Raw genomic sequence first — 20,195 nt, forward strand, 5'->3', positions numbered from 1 at the left:
TCAGCTATCTTCTCAGATCATGATGCACTGAAAGTAGATCATGATTCACTGACAGCAGGTGCACAAACAGAAATGGATAAACAATCCAAACACATGGTAATCAAATAGCTCATAACTGAACAAGCAGTGGATCAGAGAGAAAGACGAAGAAGAAATTTAAAGACTGCATGGAAATAGAGGACAATGAGGATACTACCTATCAGAACTTGCGGGATACAGCAAACACAGAGTTGACAGTTTTAAGAGAAAAGTTCATGGCTATGCAAACATTCATCAGGAAGGAAGGGCCCACAGATCTAACTTGACTGAAAAACTTAAACTGGAAAATGACCAACAAAAGAAAACCAAAGCAGGCAGGAGGAAGAAATAATAAAACTTAGAGTAGAAATTAATGAAGTAGAATCCCAAAAAGTATTCCAACAGATCAATAAAATGTTCTTTGAAAAAATAAACAAGATTGATAAACTGCTAGCAAAACTCACACAAAAAAGAGAGCACTAATAAACTGAATCAGAAATGAAAAAGGGAACATCACAACAGATACCACATATATCCGAGTCAGAGATTACTTTTAAAATCTTTATGCCACAAAACAAGAGAACCTAGAAAAATGAATAAATTCCCAGAATTCTATAACTCCCAAGGCTGAATAAGGAGGATCTGAAACACCTGAACAGAACTATAGCTATCTAGGAAATTGAAATTGTCATCAAAAGTTATTCCGAAAACAAAAGCCCAGGCCTGAATGGTTTCACTAGTGAATTCTTTCAGACATTAAAAGAACCTACTGCCAATTCTGGACTCTGTGCCAGGCTGTTTTCACTCGGGGAACCCCATAGGGGGGCGAGCAAGAGCTCTCCCCACCCCAAGGGACCCAGCCCTGGCAGCCAACCTCCACTACCCAACTGTCGCCACGTTCCAGGCCGCTTTTTGGACACATCATAAGACACTTCCTACCCATTTTCCATAATTACCATACCATGTTTGATGGAGTTCAGACAGTAGGCAACAAATCATATATATATATATGAGCCTGGCAAGCTACTGAGAGTATCCTGCCCACATGGGCAGAGCCTGGCAAGCTCCCTGTGGCGTATTCAACATGCCAAAACCTGTCATACTGCCAATTCTTTTCAGGCTCTTTCAGGAGCTTACATGATGGCACTGGAGTTGGTTCGTGGAGGAGACTGCTGGTGCTTCCAGAAGTATAGGGAAGTGGAGGGAGGTAGTACCATCCCAACTCTAAGAAAGCCTGGAGATTTCACATATCTGAATTTTCAACAGGTTAATATCTCAGTGAGGTCAGTCCCGAGACAGCGGAGTCTGGCTGGCGGTATGGTGGTGATTTTGTATGTATTGTGGGAGCATGTGGTTGCCAGGGGCTCTTCTTGGGTGGGCATCAGGCTGACCTGCCCTCCTCCGATTTAATCTGGTATGTTCAGCCAGTATGTTCAGTGCAAGAATGAGATTACTGTGGCTTTTGATCTCTTTTGAGATTTATTCATGGGTCTGTGAAGCAAGTCCAATAAATGAACTTGTATAGCTGAGTCAGAGGCATGGCTCCCACATTTTGACCATTCAATTTCTTGGGAAACTTGGTCCCAAATTGTTGGGACCTATCCAGAAGCACAGTGACAATTCTGGAGTATGAGGAAGCCTGGAGGCACCATCCGGCTGCTGATGCACTCGCCTGTCAGGTACAGGTAGACCTGCTGGCAGCACTGCACCCCTAGGCCAATATCCTTAGTGGACACAGAAACAAAGATTCTCAACAAATTACTAGCAAATAGAATCCCACAATTTATCAAAGAGTTCATACACCTATGACCAATTAGGATTCATCTCCAGTAATGCAAGGATGATTTGACACATGCAAGTCAATCAACATAATACACCATATCAATACAAGAAAAAATTAAAAAAAAAACATAAGATCATACCAATCAAGGCAGAGAAAACACTTGACAAGATATGGCATTCATTCTTGATAAAAACTCTCAACAAAATAGAAATTGAAGGTACTTTCCTCAAGATAGTCAAAGTCATTTACCACAAGGCCACAGATAACACTATACTCAATAGTGAAAAACTAAGTCTTTCTCTAAGGTCAGGCACCACAAGACAAGGTTGCCTACTCTTGAGACTGCTATTAAATATAGTACTAGAAGTATTTGCAATAGCAAGTTGCAAAGAAAAGATATCAAAGGAATCCAGATAGAAAAGGAAGTCAACCTCTCAAAATGTGTATATGACATGATACTCTACAAAGAAAATACTAAACACACTACAAAAAAGCAAAATAGAAACAATAAATTTGTATAGTAAAGTGGCAGTCTCCAAAAATGATATGCAAAAGTCCATGGCTTTCATATATACAAATTATGAAACAGAAGAGAGATTATTTTAAAATCTCATTCACAAGATAATCTCATCATCAGCCATGATTCAGAGTCGCATGTCCTCTCTTGGAAGGGAACATAACATGACACATGCCATAACCATGGTGCCGGACCCCGAGTCAGGCTGTTTCATTCTGGGCGGCCCTGAAAGGGGTGGGTGAGACCCCTCCCCGCCCCAAGGGACCCAGTCTCGGCAGCCAAAAACCTTCAGAACCCAACCGCTGCCATGCTCATGGCCGCTCTCCACATGCTCGGGCTGAGCCTTACCCACGACTGAACCTATTCCTGGACCACATGGCCACATCACAGCCACATGACAACTCATGCCTCACACCACCCATACTCCAAGAGTACTATACCACATTTGATGGGGTTCAAAGTAAGAGGCAACCAATCTTCGAGGGAAATAGTTTTTTATAGATACATATATACGCATATATATACACATATATATACATACATACATATATAAGCTACTGGAAATGAGGGATCTGGGTGGAGGAGACTCAGTCCCTATCCGAGCAGGCTTGGACATCTCAGCCCCAGTTCCCGCACACCTAGGTTCCCCCATTTTCCAGTAGCTAGACAGTTACACCCACCAAGTGCCCCCAGCACCGTGTAATCCCATCAACCGCCAAGATACAGAGACTATAAAACCAAGCTCCCGAAAGAGAACAACACAGAGTCTCCTGCCCCCTTGCCTGGATGTCCTCACCAGGGCCCTGGAGGAGGGCAAGTTGAGTTTCCCTCCTCGCCCCAAGCAGAGCCCCAGCAGTTGATGACTTCCTGAGCCCTGCCACAGCCATGCTCAAGACCGCTCTCCACACGCTCAGGAGTCTCACACATGAAAGAACCAGCAGAGGAACCCAGGTGTGAGGGACCTGGGGCTGAGATCTCCAAGACTGCTCAGATTGGGACTGAGTCTCCTCCACCCAGATCCCCCATCTTCCAGTAGCTTATTTATGTATGTATGTACATATATATATATATATATATGTGTGTGTGTGTGTGTGTGTGTGTGTGTGTGTGCGTATATATGACAGAATTCAACTCAATTTCTGTGAGCTTTTAGTTTCTCTCTAGGTTTTGTTTGTTTGTTTGGAGGGTGGCAGAACCAGCTGTGCTCAAGGCTTCCTTATGGCTCTGTGTTCAGGGATCATTCCCAGAGGACTGGGGAACCATGTGAGTTAGAGGGATTGAACCTGGATGGAGACTATCTCTCTAGCCCAAGTTCCTCTCTTAGGCTTCCAGCTGCAATACCTTGCTGGTTTTGAGTAAAGGGTCTCACTTGGTTGAAATTATTTTTAACTTCTGGATTAAGGAATCCAGAAATTTGTGTCCTGTTCCTTCATATTTGCCCTTATTTTCATCATACTTTTCTAACGTAAGCTTTCTCCCTCCCACCATCACCATCATCCCCCTGAAAATACACCAACCACAATTCCATTACTTCCTATGGACAATCTCTTGCTTCTTTCCTTCCATGTCCCCTTCTTTCCTCCCATATTCACAAGTTACATCCCTTCCTTCTATACACTCTCTAACAAGGACTTCCAATACAATTGTTTCCCTCAATGGAGGAGTTAGATTGAGAAAGGACACAAATTTTCTCTTTCTTAAGATTATAATACTATCCTCTCCCTTTTCTAGCAGACCTCTAGTCAGATGAGCTAAGATTCTTCTCCTACAGAGGAAGTAAATAAACATACTGTTTCTATGATTGACAATAAATCAGAGCGAGAAATATGCAATAGAATGCTATAGAAATCCCTACCCATATCCCAGTCCAATGTAACCAACAAAACCTGCCCATAGCCCACTATCCTTTTCATTAGCTATACTTGAGATTTTAATTAATATATCCATATGTACAAACTTTATCATTAAACCAAGTCCCTTATAACCTGAATCTAAATTATAATTCAGGTTATAAACTAATATTCAATCTACGATGATCCCTTTAAAGCAAACTGCAATACAATGTGTAATCTCACTGCAGCTCAAAAACTAGCACAAATTTATAGAAACTATTACAACCCTCAGCAAATTGTAACCAACTCTAGCCTCTTCTGCGTAAAAAATACTTACTAACATTCATTACTCTTTCCTTTCAGGACACCTTGGATATGTGTACCCGAGAGATGGAGTTTAAGAGCATCCTCTTTGCTCTTTGTTACTTTCATGCAGTGGTGGCAGAAAGACGAAAGTTTGGGCCCCAAGGATGGAATCGCTCCTACCCCTTCAACACTGGGGACCTTACCATTTCTGTGAATGTGCTTTACAACTTTTTGGAGGCCAACACAAAGGTAAAGAACACAGCATCAGATGAGGTTGGTAGGGCAGGTCACCTCTCAGAAAGATGATACAGTTACTCATGGAAAAATGGGAATTTCTGGAAAAGATCTACACACTCCCAAAATGGAATGAAGAAGTGCAAGTTTAATCCAGGTGCCAACCCCAGTGTCAGGGTAAGAAGAATACCATGGAAGGTTGAAACCAAGAAAACTCAGGAAATAATCTCGTGACTCATGCCTGGTGTTGCATGACCAGTCACCCAGGCTCTGCAAAACCACCCTTGTACATTTGCAGCACAACGGGGGGAGGGGAAGATCATGGTGTGCAAGAAAGGACCACACACTCCCCTAATACGAGTTGTTATTTAATTAGTCAAGCATGCAAAACTTCTTTGGAGTGTACATCTCAGAAGACCATAGACATGGTCTTGTCAAAGTTAAAGAAGAAGCCATAGTCTCAACACAGCAGTCTCACTTACTCTCTGATCACTGTATCGCTGTCACTGTCCTCCCATTGTTCATCGATTTGCTCGAGCGGGCCCAGTAACGTCTCCATTGGAGACTTTGTTGTTACTGTGTTTGGCATATCAAATACATCACGGGTAGCTTGCCAGGCTCTGCCGTGCGGGTGAGATACTCTTGGTAGCTTGCCAGGCTCTCCGAGAGGGGCGGAGGAATTGAGCTCGAGTCGGCCATGTTGGCTGCGTGCAAGGCAAACACCCTACCGCTGTGCTATCGCTCCAGCTCTGATATCTCCATTCAAAGAAAACAAGCCTAAGCAGTTCTTGCTCTTTTATTTGAGGGAACGCCCACATCATCAGGATATTCTTTGATGAACCAAACACAGCATCAGCAAGACCATCTTCTCTTTCTGGTGGAAAAATATGTCAGGTCAGATACCCTAAGTAATCCACCTCTTCCAGCTCATGGGTTCTAGGAAGCCTGCCCTTCTCGACTTTAATCCTCATTTGCTGCACTAAGAAACAGACTTCCCCAAGTAGCTTCCCACCATAACTTCAAAACCAGTGGACTTTCATGCTGTATTCCATTCATTTTAAACCTTCAAAGGAAGGTTAAAAATATTTTAATATATTGAAAAATAATATATTGATATGCTAATTGTGGCAAATTAGAAAAGAACCCTACTCCTTGCTTTCCTCCACCTGACATTCTCTTCTTTTAAAAAGGACTCATGATAAGTAAACAGAGGGCTCATAGGGGACTGGAATACTCAGTGGAAAAGTACCTGCCCTACAACGCTAAGGCCAGTGAGACCATGCATTTGACTCATAACATCACCAACAAGCTTAAGTGAAATATAAGCTGTTCTGCTGCTTGTGATCCCCAACACCACAATAAAGGTGTATGATCTCTGGGCTCAAGAGATAGTACAATAGGCAGGGCACTTACGGACAACCGAGGTTTTATCACTGGCACCACATACAAACCCCTAAACCTACCAAGAATGATACCTGAGCACAGAGCCAGGAATAAGCCCTGAGAACATCCAGTGTGACTCAAAAACCAAAACAACAAGAATGTGTATGATATCAAGGACATAAACTATATAAGCACTACAATCAAATGTGTGGCCTTTAGTCATTACAACAATAATATATATACGTATATATAATAATATGCAAATAATATATAATAAAGTATATTTTTGAATATATATTTAAAGATTTGTTACCATAATTAATAACCACAAAACAATAACAAGAAGAAAATGGTGCACTTAATATATATATATGCAAATATATATTATATATAGGGGCTGGAGCGATAGCACAGCAGTTGGGCATTTGCCTTGCACGCAGCCAACATGGCCGACCCGAGTTCGATTCCTCCGCCCCTCTCGGAGAGCCCGGCAAGCTACCGAGAGTATTCGATATGCCAAACACAGTAACAACAAAGTCTCCAATGGAGACGTTACTGGGCCTGCTCAAGCAAATCGATGATCAACGGGAGGGCCTTTACTTTTACTTTACTTATATATGGAGAGTGGGCCAGAGCAATAGCATAGCAGGTAGCGGCATTTGCCTTGCACATGGCAGACCTGGGTTCGATTATTCCACCCCTCTCAGAGAGCATGGCGAGCTACCAAGAGTATTTTTTTTCAAATTTTTATTAGTGAAACACCATGAGGTACAGTTACAGACTTAAAAATTTTTATACTTGGGTTTCAGTTATATAATGATCGAGTACCCATCCCCCCACCAGTGCCCATTCTCCACCACCAATGATCCCAGTATTCCTCCCACCACCCGTCCCCCCCATCCCACCCCGCCTCTGTGGCAGGGCATTCCCTTTTGTTCCCTCTCTCCTTTTGGGTGCTGTGGTTTGCAAAACAGGCATTGTGTGGTGATCATGTTCAGTCCATAGTCTACTTTCAGCATGAATCTCCCATCCTGGGAGGAATTTCTCAACACCCTTTATTTGGTGCTCCTTTCTCTATCTGAGCTGCCTTTTCCCCTAGCATATGCAGCTGGTCTCCAAGTCATGGAGTAAACCTCCTACTACCAAGAGTATTCTGCCTGCACGGCAGAGCCTGGCAAGCTCCCCATGGCATATTCGATATGCCAAAAACAGTAACAAAAAGTCTCACAATGGACACATTACTGGTGCCTGCTCGAGCAAATCAATAAACAATGAGAGGATGGTGCTACAGTGATAAAAGGAGAGTAATATAAAGAGATTTGTTTGCAATCATTAATGATCATGAGTGAGGCAAAGCCTAACTTTGAGAGGACCGGCTTCTCCTGTGACTCATGCCCTGCCCACTCCTGAGGTCAGTGTGACGACTGTGAGTAAGGCAAGGCTTCTTTTCTCTCTCAGGTTCCCTATGATGATCTGCGCTACCTCTTTGGAGAAATCATGTATGGAGGCCATATTACAGATGACTGGGACAGAAGGCTCTGCAGAACTTACCTGGAGGAATTCATCAAACCAGAAATGCTAGAAGGAGATCTGTGTTTGGCCCCTGGTTTTCTACTGCCCGGAAACATGGATTACAATGGTTATCATCAGGTGAGTCTGGTCTTCATCATCACAACACCCTGAGGATGCCAACATGCAGCCTTGGCTTTTGTTCATCATGAGACTCTCTTGTAGTATCAGGGGTGGGGGGAGGGGATGGTTTAAACAGTCAAGCTTTTACGTGTGGATGTCATCTCCTAGAACAACCTGTTCAATTTAAGTATAAGATCCCTGATTTTAAATTAATGGTGAAATCAAGTCTTTGATGATCTTTTTTCATCCTTCATACTCTGTTCAATAATTCTACTTATTGCTTTTTTTCTTCTTTTTCTGTTTTTGTTTGTTGTTTACTTTTTGTAACCACACCCAGCAGTGCTCAGGGCTTACTCCTTGCTGTACACTTAGTGATCATTCCTGAAAAGGCTCAGGGGACAATAGGTGGTCCAGGGATTAGTACCAGAGTCTGTGGCACATGTCAAACAAGCACCTTACCTGCTATGAAATCTCCCCAGCCTGTGTATTTTCCTGCAAATAAAATGCTGGGCATTGATTTGATTGTTCTTATTTAGGATACCAATAAAGAGGTTAGGAGCAAATTTTCACGAAAGTCTTAGCCAACTTTTCATAAAGTTTGTATTAGAAATTCTAAATATCTTCAGGTGGATAGACCCCTCCTATTCTCTATTGATATTTATTAACTTTGGCACATATATGGACACACCGACACCAAGAAAATCCTTATCATGGATCTTTTTATTACTGAAACTTTGGCCTTTCATTTTAACAGCTATTTTTACTTTTATGTTTAAAATGTTTACCTGGGGCTGGAGCGATAGCACAGCGAGGAGGGCGTTTGCCTTACACGCAGCCAACATGGCCAACCCAGGTTCGATTCCCAGCATCCCATATGGTCCCCCGAGCACCGCCAGGAGTAATTCCTGAGTGCATGAGCCAGGAGTAACCCCTGAGCATCGCCGGGTGTGACCCCAAAAGCAAAAAAAAAAAAATGTTTACCTGTCATGGAAAACATTTTTTAAAAAAAATTTTTAGGGGCTGGAGCGATAGCACAGTGGGTAGGGCATTTGCCTTGCACGCAGCCGACCCGGGTTTGATTCCCAGCATCCCATATGGTCCCCTGAGCACCACCAGGAGTAATTCCTGAGTGCAAAGCCAGGAGTAACCCCTGCGCATCGCCGGGTGTGACACAAAAAAAAATTTTTTTTTAAAAAAGACACATTCATGGGCTGTAATAGCACATCAGGTAGGTATTTGACATACTTGAGTATCAGACTCAAGAAAAACACAGGTCATAGGAATATAACTGTAAGTTTTAAATTTTTTAGAGTCAGGGACCAGGAAGATAGCTCAAGAGTAAAATGTCTTATATCTATAAAGACCCATGACTTAGAACGCACACCCTACCCCATGCCACACACACACACACACACACACACACACACACACACACACGCACACGCAATTTTTCAATTCATAAAATTTAAAGTATAAGTTGTAAAAAATCACTATATCGAAAATAAACCTGGTTTATGAGAATTTACAAACAATAATACCTCCAAGAAAATATAATACTTTTTAAAAATAAACTTGACCTAACGTATTTAAGGCTTTAGCCAAGAAGCTTGTGCAAGAGTATCTTTCAGAACCTAGTGAACAAATTACCAAGGAAGCAGGAACGGCAATGGGCAGCAATCACATGGTCTGCATACTTACACATGACTTAGAGAATTTCCTTTTCTTTAGTGTTTATATTTTCCTCTCTTTAATCTGTCAATTAATATATATGGTTATGAGGCACTTATCAAGAATCAAGTCATCTGTGTGGGGAAATGCCAAAGTAAACTCACAAATATGTTTTTCAGGCATAAAGAATCTTTAATGTGTTGCCAACACCAAGTTGTCATCTAAATCAAATAAGGAGTTAAGCATGAAGGATATCTTTTTTTTTCACTTTAGAGAACACCTATCTCTTCATAGAACATACTCAGAGAAGAAACTGAACAAGATAAGGTTGGCCAGTTTGTGTCTATTTTATAGATGGTTTACCACAGAGATGTGCTGTTTGGTTGACACACTCTTAAATTTTTTGAAATTTGAATGCTCTAATGCTCCAGTTTGAGTAAAGCTCACTGCATCCTACAGCAAGTTTCACACACTGATTTTTACATGCATGGTCCTATGTTTACATTTATTTTCCCTGGTTTTAATAATTAAGTGGGAGAAAAAGAAAGCTAGGAGGAAGGGACTGGGTAGATGGCTCAAAAGACTGTAATGTCCACCCTGCAATCACAAGTCTCAGATTTCTATCCCATGTTCCCCAAGCACTGCTGTGTGTACCCTCCCTCATCCCAAAGAGAAAGAAAATTAAGAAGAGTACCGGGATCACTGAATAGTTTGAATAAAAATATTTTGTAGTAGGGGCTGAAGCGATAGCACAGCAGTAGGGCGTTTTCCTTGCACGCAGCCAACATGGCCAACCTGAGTTCGATTCCTCCGCCCCTCTCGGAGAGCCCGGCAAGCTACCAAGAGTATCTCGCCCGCACGGCAGAGCCTGGCAAGCTACCCGTGATGTATTTGATATGCCAAACACAGTAATAACAAAGTCTCCAATGGAAGGAGACGTTACTGGGCCTGCTTGAGCAAATCGATGAACAACGGGAGGGCAGTGACAGTGATAGGGGCTGAAGCAACTGTGTAGAGGTCAGGGCACTTGCCTTGCACATGGCAGACATGAGTTCAATCCCCAGCACCCTTATACACTCCCCCCATGGGCCGCTGAGCACAGAGTCAGGAGTGAGCACTAAGCACTGCCAGGTGTGGCTCAAAAATAACAACCAGAAATTAGTAGGTAATAGTTATTTCTGACTGAAGCAATGTGAGAATTCTGCCTGTGTGTGAAGGAACAAAGGTATGTAAGGAAGAAATGAGAGGAGGTGAGCTCAGGAGAAAGTTTCCCAGGCTTCCAGGAAAAAGAAATAATAACCTCGTGGATATGGAAATTCAGGAAAACTTGTCTGGCATGAAACAACAGATGATATCAATAAAGGCAACAAGAAGGGTCTGTACCATAGGTGACGGGCATCCGAGCATCACCAAGGGGTGGTGACCAGCAACTACCCGGGGGACGCATAGCACTGGTGTCCACACCCCCGCTGTCTGGGGATGACCCTTCAGGTGCTGGCCTTGAGTTGGAGATGGAAAATATACCTCACATTGTTTCTGAGTGAGTTTGCTCTTATTTTCCAGTATATTGATGCTGAGCTGCCTCCAGAGTCACCGTACCTCTATGGCCTCCACCCAAATGCAGAGATTGGCTTCCTAACCCAGACCTCAGAGAAGCTCTTCCGCACAGTGCTGGAGCTCCAGCCCCATGACAGCCAAGCCGGAGAAGGGACAGGGGCCATGAGAGAAGAAAAGGTATGTGGAGGGTGATCTTGGCTGTCATTGTTACTGAGAGCCTAGGGGGTGCAGCTGGAGACTCCTCTCACACAGGCCAATCTGCATGACACACATGAGCCAAACCATGCAATCCTGTCTCACATGCAGCCTGTCCTTTAACGAGCAGACTTTCCCTCCCTCCCCTGCCATAGTACCACTCTAGCTCTCTGGTTGCATCATAGTATATCTTTGCCTTTGGGTTTGGCAGTTTCCTTTGCTGGTCCACTCAAGGGAATTCTGTATTCAGTTTGTCTACAAATATGAAGAAAGGGTGGGCTGCACAACTGGGGCTTGTGAACCCTGAAATAGACTTCAGGATTCTTTGGCAAGAAATGATGAGTGGGCAGTGGTTCCCAAACCCCTCTACTCCACTTCAACAACTGAATGCTTATTTATAATAAACAATCCTTTTAAAAATAAAAAATATCTTCTCTTTGTATAAATAGAATTTAATCTGAGAGTCTCGTAACACAGTCAAACACTACTTAGCACAGGATTTGGTAATTTAAGAAAGATGTAAAAAAACTATGAGGCAGATTGCAGGTTGGGACAACCAGAGGCAATATGAGTGTTCTGTTCCTGTCTGGGCATAGTAGGTGGCAGAAAGGGTTCTGAAGACCATCATGAAAATTACTTGTGAAATCTTTCCTAATATAAACTAACTCAACTTTCAAGAGATGGACCTCCTTCACATACTTCCACGCATTTTTTCCTGCCAGACCAGACACTTAATTAGGGATTTTGTTGTGTTTCAAAGGAAACGCCTGAAATATTAAGAGCTTAGAAATCTGAGTAGTTATTGAAATTTTTATTTCCAAGAATTGATCTTAGAAAAATGTCTAATTCACAAATTTGGACTTTAAAGTTATTCAATGTTACCTCTAAAACTGTTCTTTGGAAGAGAGGGAGATAATTCATGTGGTAGGACATATTTGTGGTATATATGAGACCTTTGGTTGGTCCCTGGGACCTTATGCATCCCCTTTAAACATGGTTCTGAGTACGTACAGCCCTAGCACGGCACTGCCAGGCCCACACCACCAGACTAACCAACTCTAAGAGGGGCCCAGGACTCCCAGCATCACTGGGTGTGTCCGCAACTATTTTAATAAATAGTAATTTACAAATGCTAAAATGCATAATAATAAAATAGCAAGATAGCACTGTCCTGCCATTGTTTATCAATTTGCTCGAGCGGGCACCAGTAACATCTCACAATAAATTGTGAGACTTGTTGTTACTGTTTTTGGCATATCAAATACATTACGGGTAGCTTGCCAGGCTTATATTATATATATTATATACAATTATATATTATATTATTATATATTATATTATTATATATTCGATATGCCAAACACAGTAACAACAAGTCTCATGATGGAGACGTTACTGGGCCCACTCAAGCAAATCGATGAACAATGGGAGGACTATGACTATAACCGTGATATAGTTATATATATGTTATATATTATTATAATTATATTAATAATAAAATAAGTAGCTTGAAATTTTGGTTGAGTTAGTCCCAGGAATTTGTACCCTATGTAATTTTTTATACAGAGTATATTTTGAGATAGCTGCTGTATATCACACTACTCGGTATGTTCACTATTTGATTTATAAAATATAAATTGAGAAAAAAGAAAGATAAGAAGTTTTATTACCCAGAAACCAAGCCACCTAAATAAATCTGCTATAAATGAATTTGCTAAATAGATTTGCTATAAAAATATAAATTGAGAAAAAATAAAGGTAAGAAGAAATTTTGTCACCCCGAAACCAGGGCACCTAAATTTTTTTAATGTATTTTTTTTCAATTTTATTGAATCACCGTGAGATAGTTACAAGCTTTCATTTTGGGTTACAATCACACAATGATCAAACACCCATCCCTCCACACGCGCACATTCCCCACCACCAATATCCCTGGTATAACCCTCTTTCCCACCCTCCCTCTGCCTCCATGGCAGACATGATTCCCCAAAATCTCTCACTATTTTGGGGCATTATGGTTTTTAATACAGACCCTGAGAGGTTATCATGTTTGGTCCTTTATCTACTTTCTGCATACATCTCCCATCCCAAACGATTCCTCCAGCCATCTTTTTCTTAGTTATCCCTTCTCTATTCTAGTTGCCTTCTCCCCTTTGCTCATGAGGCAGGCTTCCAGCTATGGAGCAAACTACCTGTCCCATGTATCTACTATCCTTAGGTGTCAGCCTCAAGTTATGTTGTTTTATACTCCACAAATGAGTGCAGTGCTTCTATGTCTGTCCCTCTTTTTCTGACTCATTTCACTTAGCATGATACTCTCCATGTCTTTCCATTTATAAGCAAAGTTCATGACTTCATCTCTCCTGACACTGCATAGTATTCCATTGTGTAGATGTACCAAAGCTTCTTTAACCAGTCATCTGTTCTCGGGCACTTGGGTTGTATCCAGATTTTGGCTATTTTGAACAGTGCTGCAATGAACATATAGGTACAGATGTCACTTCTACTGTGCTTTTTTGCATTCTCAGGATATATTCCCAGAAGTGGTACTGCAGGGTCAGATGAAAACTCAATTTCTAGTTTTTGAAGGACTGTCCATATTTTTTTCCAGAAAGGCTGGACTAGTGGGCATTCCCACCAACAGTGAAAAAGTGTCCCTTTTCCCCCACATCCACACCACCACTGGTTGCTTTTGTTCTTTTGAATGTGTGCCAGTCTCTGTTGTGTGAGATGATATCTCATTGTTGTTTTGATTTGCATCTCTCTGATGGCTATCGATGTTGAGCATTTTTCATGTGCCTTTTGGCCATTTGTATTTCTTTTTTGAGGAAACTTCTGTTTATTTCTTCTCCCCATTTTTGATGGCGTTGGAGGTTTTTTTCTTGTATAATTCTACTAGTGTCTTGTATATCCTGGATATTAATCCCTTATCAGATGGGTACTGGGTAAATATTATTTCCCATTCTGTGGGCTCTTTCTGTATTTTGGTCACTGTTTCTTTTGAAGTGCAAAAACTTTCTTAGTTTTATGTAGTCCCATTTGTTTATGTTTGCTTCCACTTGCATAGTCAGTGCTGTTTCATCCTTAAAGATGTTTTTAGCTTCAATGTCATGGAGAGTCCTGCCTACATTTTCCTCTATGTACCCTATGGATTCATGTCTGATATGAAGGTCTTTAATCCACTTTGATCTGACTTTTGTGCAAAGCAACTAAATTTGCTCCTAGCTATAAAAATGAAAGCGTATGGAACTATCTAAATAATATATTTATGATTCTCCAAAATGGCACAAATAAGTTTCTATCTCTTGTCATTTTTTACATCCCTGCAACTAAATCAAGAAATGATGTCTTGTTGAAATAAATGAACTAATTACTTATAAAACAGTATGCTATAGGCAAAGTTCCATACCAACAAGTGTCTCTGCACATGTCACCAGTAACTCACTTGTTCTCCTAAGATATGTTCACTTGTTCTCCTAAGATATGTTCTTTTATGTGCATAGAACAGTTCAAGAAGAGAAACAAAAAGCAAAATTCTGGAGAGGATACTATGTTGTTGAGCTGGCAATGGTCCATAGGTTGCACACTATATACATTCACAAACTTATGGCCCAAATTTATTCGCATGCCAAATCTTTATATCAGGGAATGTGGAAATTTAACATATAACTGGGTTTGTAGTTGCTAGCAAAGAGAGAAAAGTTAAGGGACAGGCTCCAGTTTAGAGGGTATCTGGAGCCCTCTAAGGGAGGACTATTGGGAGAGATGTTGAACTCTAGCTAGCTGGAAATCCCAGATCAGTCCCTGCCCTAGAGGAACCCAATGCCAGCCAGCCTGATGAATGTTTCCCAAATGGCCTTTCCAGCTTGACCAATTAAGAGCCTTAAGAGGACCAGATGAAGTCCAAACTGCATCCTCTGCTGAACCGCATGTCCTTTAAGGTCACACCAATATCTCCTGATGATTCCAATATTGCATGGAATTCTACAATCCTGGGATAGCCCTCACTGACAACAGAGGCTGAATTCCCTAAGAGGACTCTCATGGGAGCTAGATACAAAACACGAGATCACAGACACACTGCAAAGCTGCATAAAACCCTGCCAAGACCAACGAATGATGATATAGCCTGGAAGGCTACCCTAGCACCAGTGTGCTTTGTAACCTCTAATACAAAGATGTTAGGGTAACCAGAAACCATGATGCAAAAGTTTAATGAAAGGTCAAAGAAAAGATCAAGGAAACAATGGTGTAGACACAATCAGAAGTGACAGATCATATGAGTATGGTAGGTGAAATAAAAAACTCAGTGGAAGGCCTCAACATCAGAGTAACAAAAGCTGAGGGAAAAAATTAATGAACAGCCAGCCACAAAAAAGAAAAGAAAAAAATTAATGAACACCAAGACTGGATGTAGGAGACCTCTAGAAACCAACAGAAGATGGAAGAATGTCTGAAAAGAAATTAACACCACACCAGAGAACTATGGAATGAGTGCAAGAGGAATTATATGTGTCACAGGAGTCCCTGAGGAAGCGGAAGGAGGACTAAAGGAGGACCTTATAGTTCAAGAAATTGCTCTGCACTGTAGCACTGTCCTCCCATTGTTCATCGATTTGCTCGAGCAGGCCCAGTAATGTTTCCATTGTGAGACTTCTTGTTACTGTGTTTGGCATATCCAATATGTCACAGGTAGCTTGCCAGGCTTTGCCGTGCAGGCGAGATACTCTCAGTAACTTGCTGGGCTCTCCTAGAGGGGCGGAAGAATCAAACCTGGCTTGGCCGGGCCAGCTGTGCGCAAGGCAGACGCCCTACCACTGTGCTATCGCTCCAGCCCAAGTTTAAGAATTTATAAATAAAATTTCCCTAGAGTTGAGGAGTACATGCACCCAGACTCAAAAGGCAAGATTTCAAACAGGCCCCAGTGAAGAGGGATCCAAATAGGGAAAAGAAATACACTGAAATCGAAATGACAAAAACCGAAACAATGATATAATATTGTAAGCATCAGCCTCAAAGAAGGACTTACATAGAAACTCTCATAAGTCATAGCAGATAAATAAAACGAGACTCTAAGGGCCAAAAGATGATGGTAAGATATAGTATAAAAGCTGAATGAAATGAGCACCTTGCCAAGAATACTTTATCTAGCTATATTGTCATCCAGATATATACAAAATATATTTAGAACGATACAAAATGTCATGAATAAGAAACAGCTAAGAAACTTCAGAGTCTTAAAACTAGTTTTGCAGAAGTCAAGGAGCTTCTTTAAAAGTCATGGCAAACCGCACAATCTTGTTAGCTTGTATGAAATGACATCAATAAATTTCTTCAACTCAATAATCATCAGTATCAGTTGTCTTAACTCACAATTAAAGAGTTAGAGTTGCAGAATGGGTTAGAAAACTAAACCCAGCATTCTGCAGCCTACAAAAGACACACCTGAACAACCAGGGTAAAAACACAGGCGCAACATCAAAGGTTGGAAAACAATCCTACAGGCAAGCAATTCCCTTAAAAATGATACTTAGATAATACAGATAATTTTTAAAAGGCAGTGAGGGACAGGGATGGCTATTTCTTTATGATAGGAGATGAATACATTAAGAAGAATTCACTCTTTTAAACATATATGCAACCGTGATGATCCATTAAAGTATTTAAAACAACTATTAATAGATATTAAGAGATATGAAGCAAGATACTGATAGTAACACAACAGTAGTAAAAGATTTAAAGTCTCCTCTTTGTGCATCTGGATTATTAAAACTCAGCAAAAAAATGGTCTTGAACATGATGACCACTTAGTACCTGTATTGCAAACCATAACACCCAAAAGGAGAGAAAGAGTAAAGAGGAATGTGCCTGCCACAGAGGCCGGGGGTTGGGGAGGTGGCTGGAGGGATACTGGGAACATTGGTGGTAAAGAATGGGCACCAGTGGAGGGATGAGTACTCAATCATTGTATGACTGAAATGTAGTCACAAAACTTTGTAATTCTGTGACTGTACTTCACAGTGATTCATTAAAAATATTTTAAAAATTAAATTATCCCCCTCCCCCGGGGCTGGAGCGATAGCACAGTGGGTAGGGCGTTTGCCTTGCACGTAGCCAACATGGCTGACCCGAGTTCGATTCCTCTGCCCCTCTCGGCAAATCCAGCAAGCTACTGAGAGTATCTCGCCCCCACGGCAAAGCCTGGCAAGCTACCCGTGACGTATCTGATACACCAAACACAGTAACAATTGTCACAATGGAGATGTTACTGGGCCCGCTTGAGCAATCGATGAACAACAGGAAGACAACAACAGTGACAGTGAAATTATTCCCCATAGTAATTCATCTAACAGTTAATTATTAAACTTGTAATATATTTTCTCTTGGTTGATGAGCTGGAGCGATAACACAGAGGGTAGGGCATTTGCCTTACACACAGCCAACCCGGGTTCAATTTCTCCATCCCTCTCAGACAGCCAACCCGGGTTCAATTTCTCCATCCCTCTCAGAGAGTCTGGCAAGCTGCCGAGAATATCCCGCCTGCACAGCAGAGCCTGGCAAGCTCCCTGTGGTGTATTTGATATGCCAAAAATAGTAACAAGTCTCACAATGGAGATGTTACTCCAGCAAAATGATGAACTACGGGAGGACAGTGCTACAGTGCTATATTATTGATTATACTTTATTAAATTTTGTATTTAATTTGATTAAAAACTATATTCCATAATCTTCTCATACAATAAGTGCACTAAATTTCGGCTATATATGTTATAGTATTTATGATTAGGGAAGCCAATACTTGGAATATTGCTATGTTTAAAAATTCATTTGATTTTTAATAAATGTAATTTGGAACAACAACAACAACGAAAAAGAAACAATGGTCTTGAAGACATGGAAGACTTGGGCCCAGAAGACATATACAGGGCCCTTCACTCCCAAAAACTGCATGCACTATTTTCCAGTGTACCTAAAACATTTTCCAGGACAGACCTCAGACTGTATCACAAAACCTATCTCCATAATATCAAGAAAACAGAAACCAAGAAAAGCCACAGTTTTGCTGTTTTTGCCTGCTGTCCTATCCACCTCTTGAGGAAAGTGTGGGATATGCGCCCAGGGGCCCAGCTGGGAGAGGGGTGCCTCACTCCCCCCGCCACCACCAGGGCAGAAAAATCCTGACTCTGAAGTATGAACTGAAGCTGTAAGATTTTCCACCTTCTTCCTATTACCCAGAACACACACGTTGGCCTCTTGTGCTGAACTCACATTGGACTGCTACGCTATCCCCAAGCACATCATACTAATATTAATATAACCACAGTTTCAATCACCATTTCCTCCAAAACTCACAAAGTGTAGTACGAAATAATAGATCCCTAAATTGCAGACAGAGTAGCAACAGGGTCAAAGTCATAGAATGCTTTCATGCAACCAATACAATAAGCTCTAAACAACTAGAGAGTAACATCCAACTGGGTAAGAATAGCTTTGACAGGGAAGGAAGAGGGCATCCCCTAGCGCTTACCCAGAAATCTTCCTGGTGGCGGGAAGAGGTGGCTAAGAATGAATTGGAAAGACCCCCAAGCCACAACAGTAGCAATGGAAAAGCATCACAGGTTCCCATCACAATTGGTGAACAAAGATAATTGCCCTGAAAACTCAACAAGTACTAACCAGCTACATAACCCCTCGGATAAGAACTTTTCTTTTCATTTTTTTAAAGTAGAATTTGTTAATTTTTGAAAAATTATTTTATTTGGGGGGACTTATTTTGGGGGTCTTGTGGTCTACTTCTGGTTCAGAGAAGAACTTTAGAGTGGAAATGTTAAGGATGTTAAATGAGATCAAAGAAACAATGGAAAGGTAGTCAATACAGGGCTAACTGCACCAACTAAGGGACATGAAGTGGAAGGGCAGACTAGAAACCTGAATCCGACTTTCTGCTGCCTACAAGAAACATACTGAACAGTCAGGGCAAACAGGCTCAAAGTATGAGAGCAGAAATGAGAGAACTATGAACAAAAGTGACAGGACTAAAGAACTTGGTAGGTAAATGAAATCTCAATGGAAGTCTTTGGTAACAAAGTAACGGTAGTTGAGGATATAATCAGTGATCTCCAAGACAAGATGTGGAAAACATCTAAAAAAAAAACAAAAGGGGGAAAGCCAAAATAAACAGAAAGTAAACAAGAGAATTTGGAGATTGAATTCCTGAGGACCGACCTCAGAATCATCAGAATTTGAAAAATCATCAGAATATCTGAGTAAAAGGAAGACAATTTAAAGAAGAAACACTAGTCAAAGAATTCATAGCTGAAAAAGTTTCTAGCATTGAGGGGTGCATGCACGCATGTTCAAGAGGCTCAAAATTCCAAATAAAAATAATCCAACATCATAATCAGAATAATGAAAGCCAAAGATAGAGATTAATATTGAGAGCAGCAAAATTAAAGGAGAAAATTATACACAAAGGATCATCCTTAAGATTTACAGCAGATTAATCAAGTGACACCCTAAAGGTCCAAAGACAATAATGGGATATTGTAAAAATAAATAAATTAATTAAAAACTTCAATAAAATGAATGCCTCACAAGAAAAATTTATCCAGCAAGACTACTTTTCATATTTGAAAAAGTGACACAGAGCTTCATGAACAAACAACAGCTCAGGGAATTAATTGCCCTAAGAACAACTTTGTGAAAAGCACTGAGGGGCTATTTAAGAAAAAACAAATTTTACAAGCATGTCTAACTTCTATAGACCATGATGTACTGAAAATAGAAGTAAATCACAAACAAAAACAGGAGAAAAACTCAAACACTTGGAAATTAACTCACTCTTTAACAACAGGTGAGTTAAAGAAGAAATCAGAGAAGAAATAAAGATCCCTGGAAACAAATGAGAATGAGGATCCAAGCTATCAGGATTTGTGGGCACACAGAAAAAAAATGATGACTAGAGCGATAGCACAGCAGTAGGGCGTTTGCCTTGCACGCAGCCAACATGGCCGACCCGAGTTCGACCCTCCGCCCCTCTCGGAGAGCCCGGCAAGCTACCAAGAGTATC

General features: G+C 41.2%; 1 protein-coding gene across 1 annotated transcript in view; it reads left to right on the forward strand.

Moving 5' to 3' along the window:
• Positions 1-20,195, forward strand: part of DNAH9 (dynein axonemal heavy chain 9) — a 577,218-nt gene that overhangs the window by 533,862 nt on the left and 23,161 nt on the right. The window contains exons 64-66 of the mRNA XM_056117744.1: positions 4,514-4,705; positions 7,532-7,723; positions 10,937-11,107. Of these exons, the coding sequence (XP_055973719.1) occupies positions 4,514-4,705; positions 7,532-7,723; positions 10,937-11,107 (555 nt within the window). The remainder of the gene's footprint in view (positions 1-4,513; positions 4,706-7,531; positions 7,724-10,936; positions 11,108-20,195) is intronic.

Source organism: Sorex fumeus, unplaced genomic scaffold (assembly GCF_029834395.1).
Source record: "Sorex fumeus unplaced genomic scaffold, SorFum_2.1 ptg000036l, whole genome shotgun sequence".
NCBI classification, from domain to species: Eukaryota; Metazoa; Chordata; class Mammalia; order Eulipotyphla; family Soricidae; genus Sorex; species Sorex fumeus.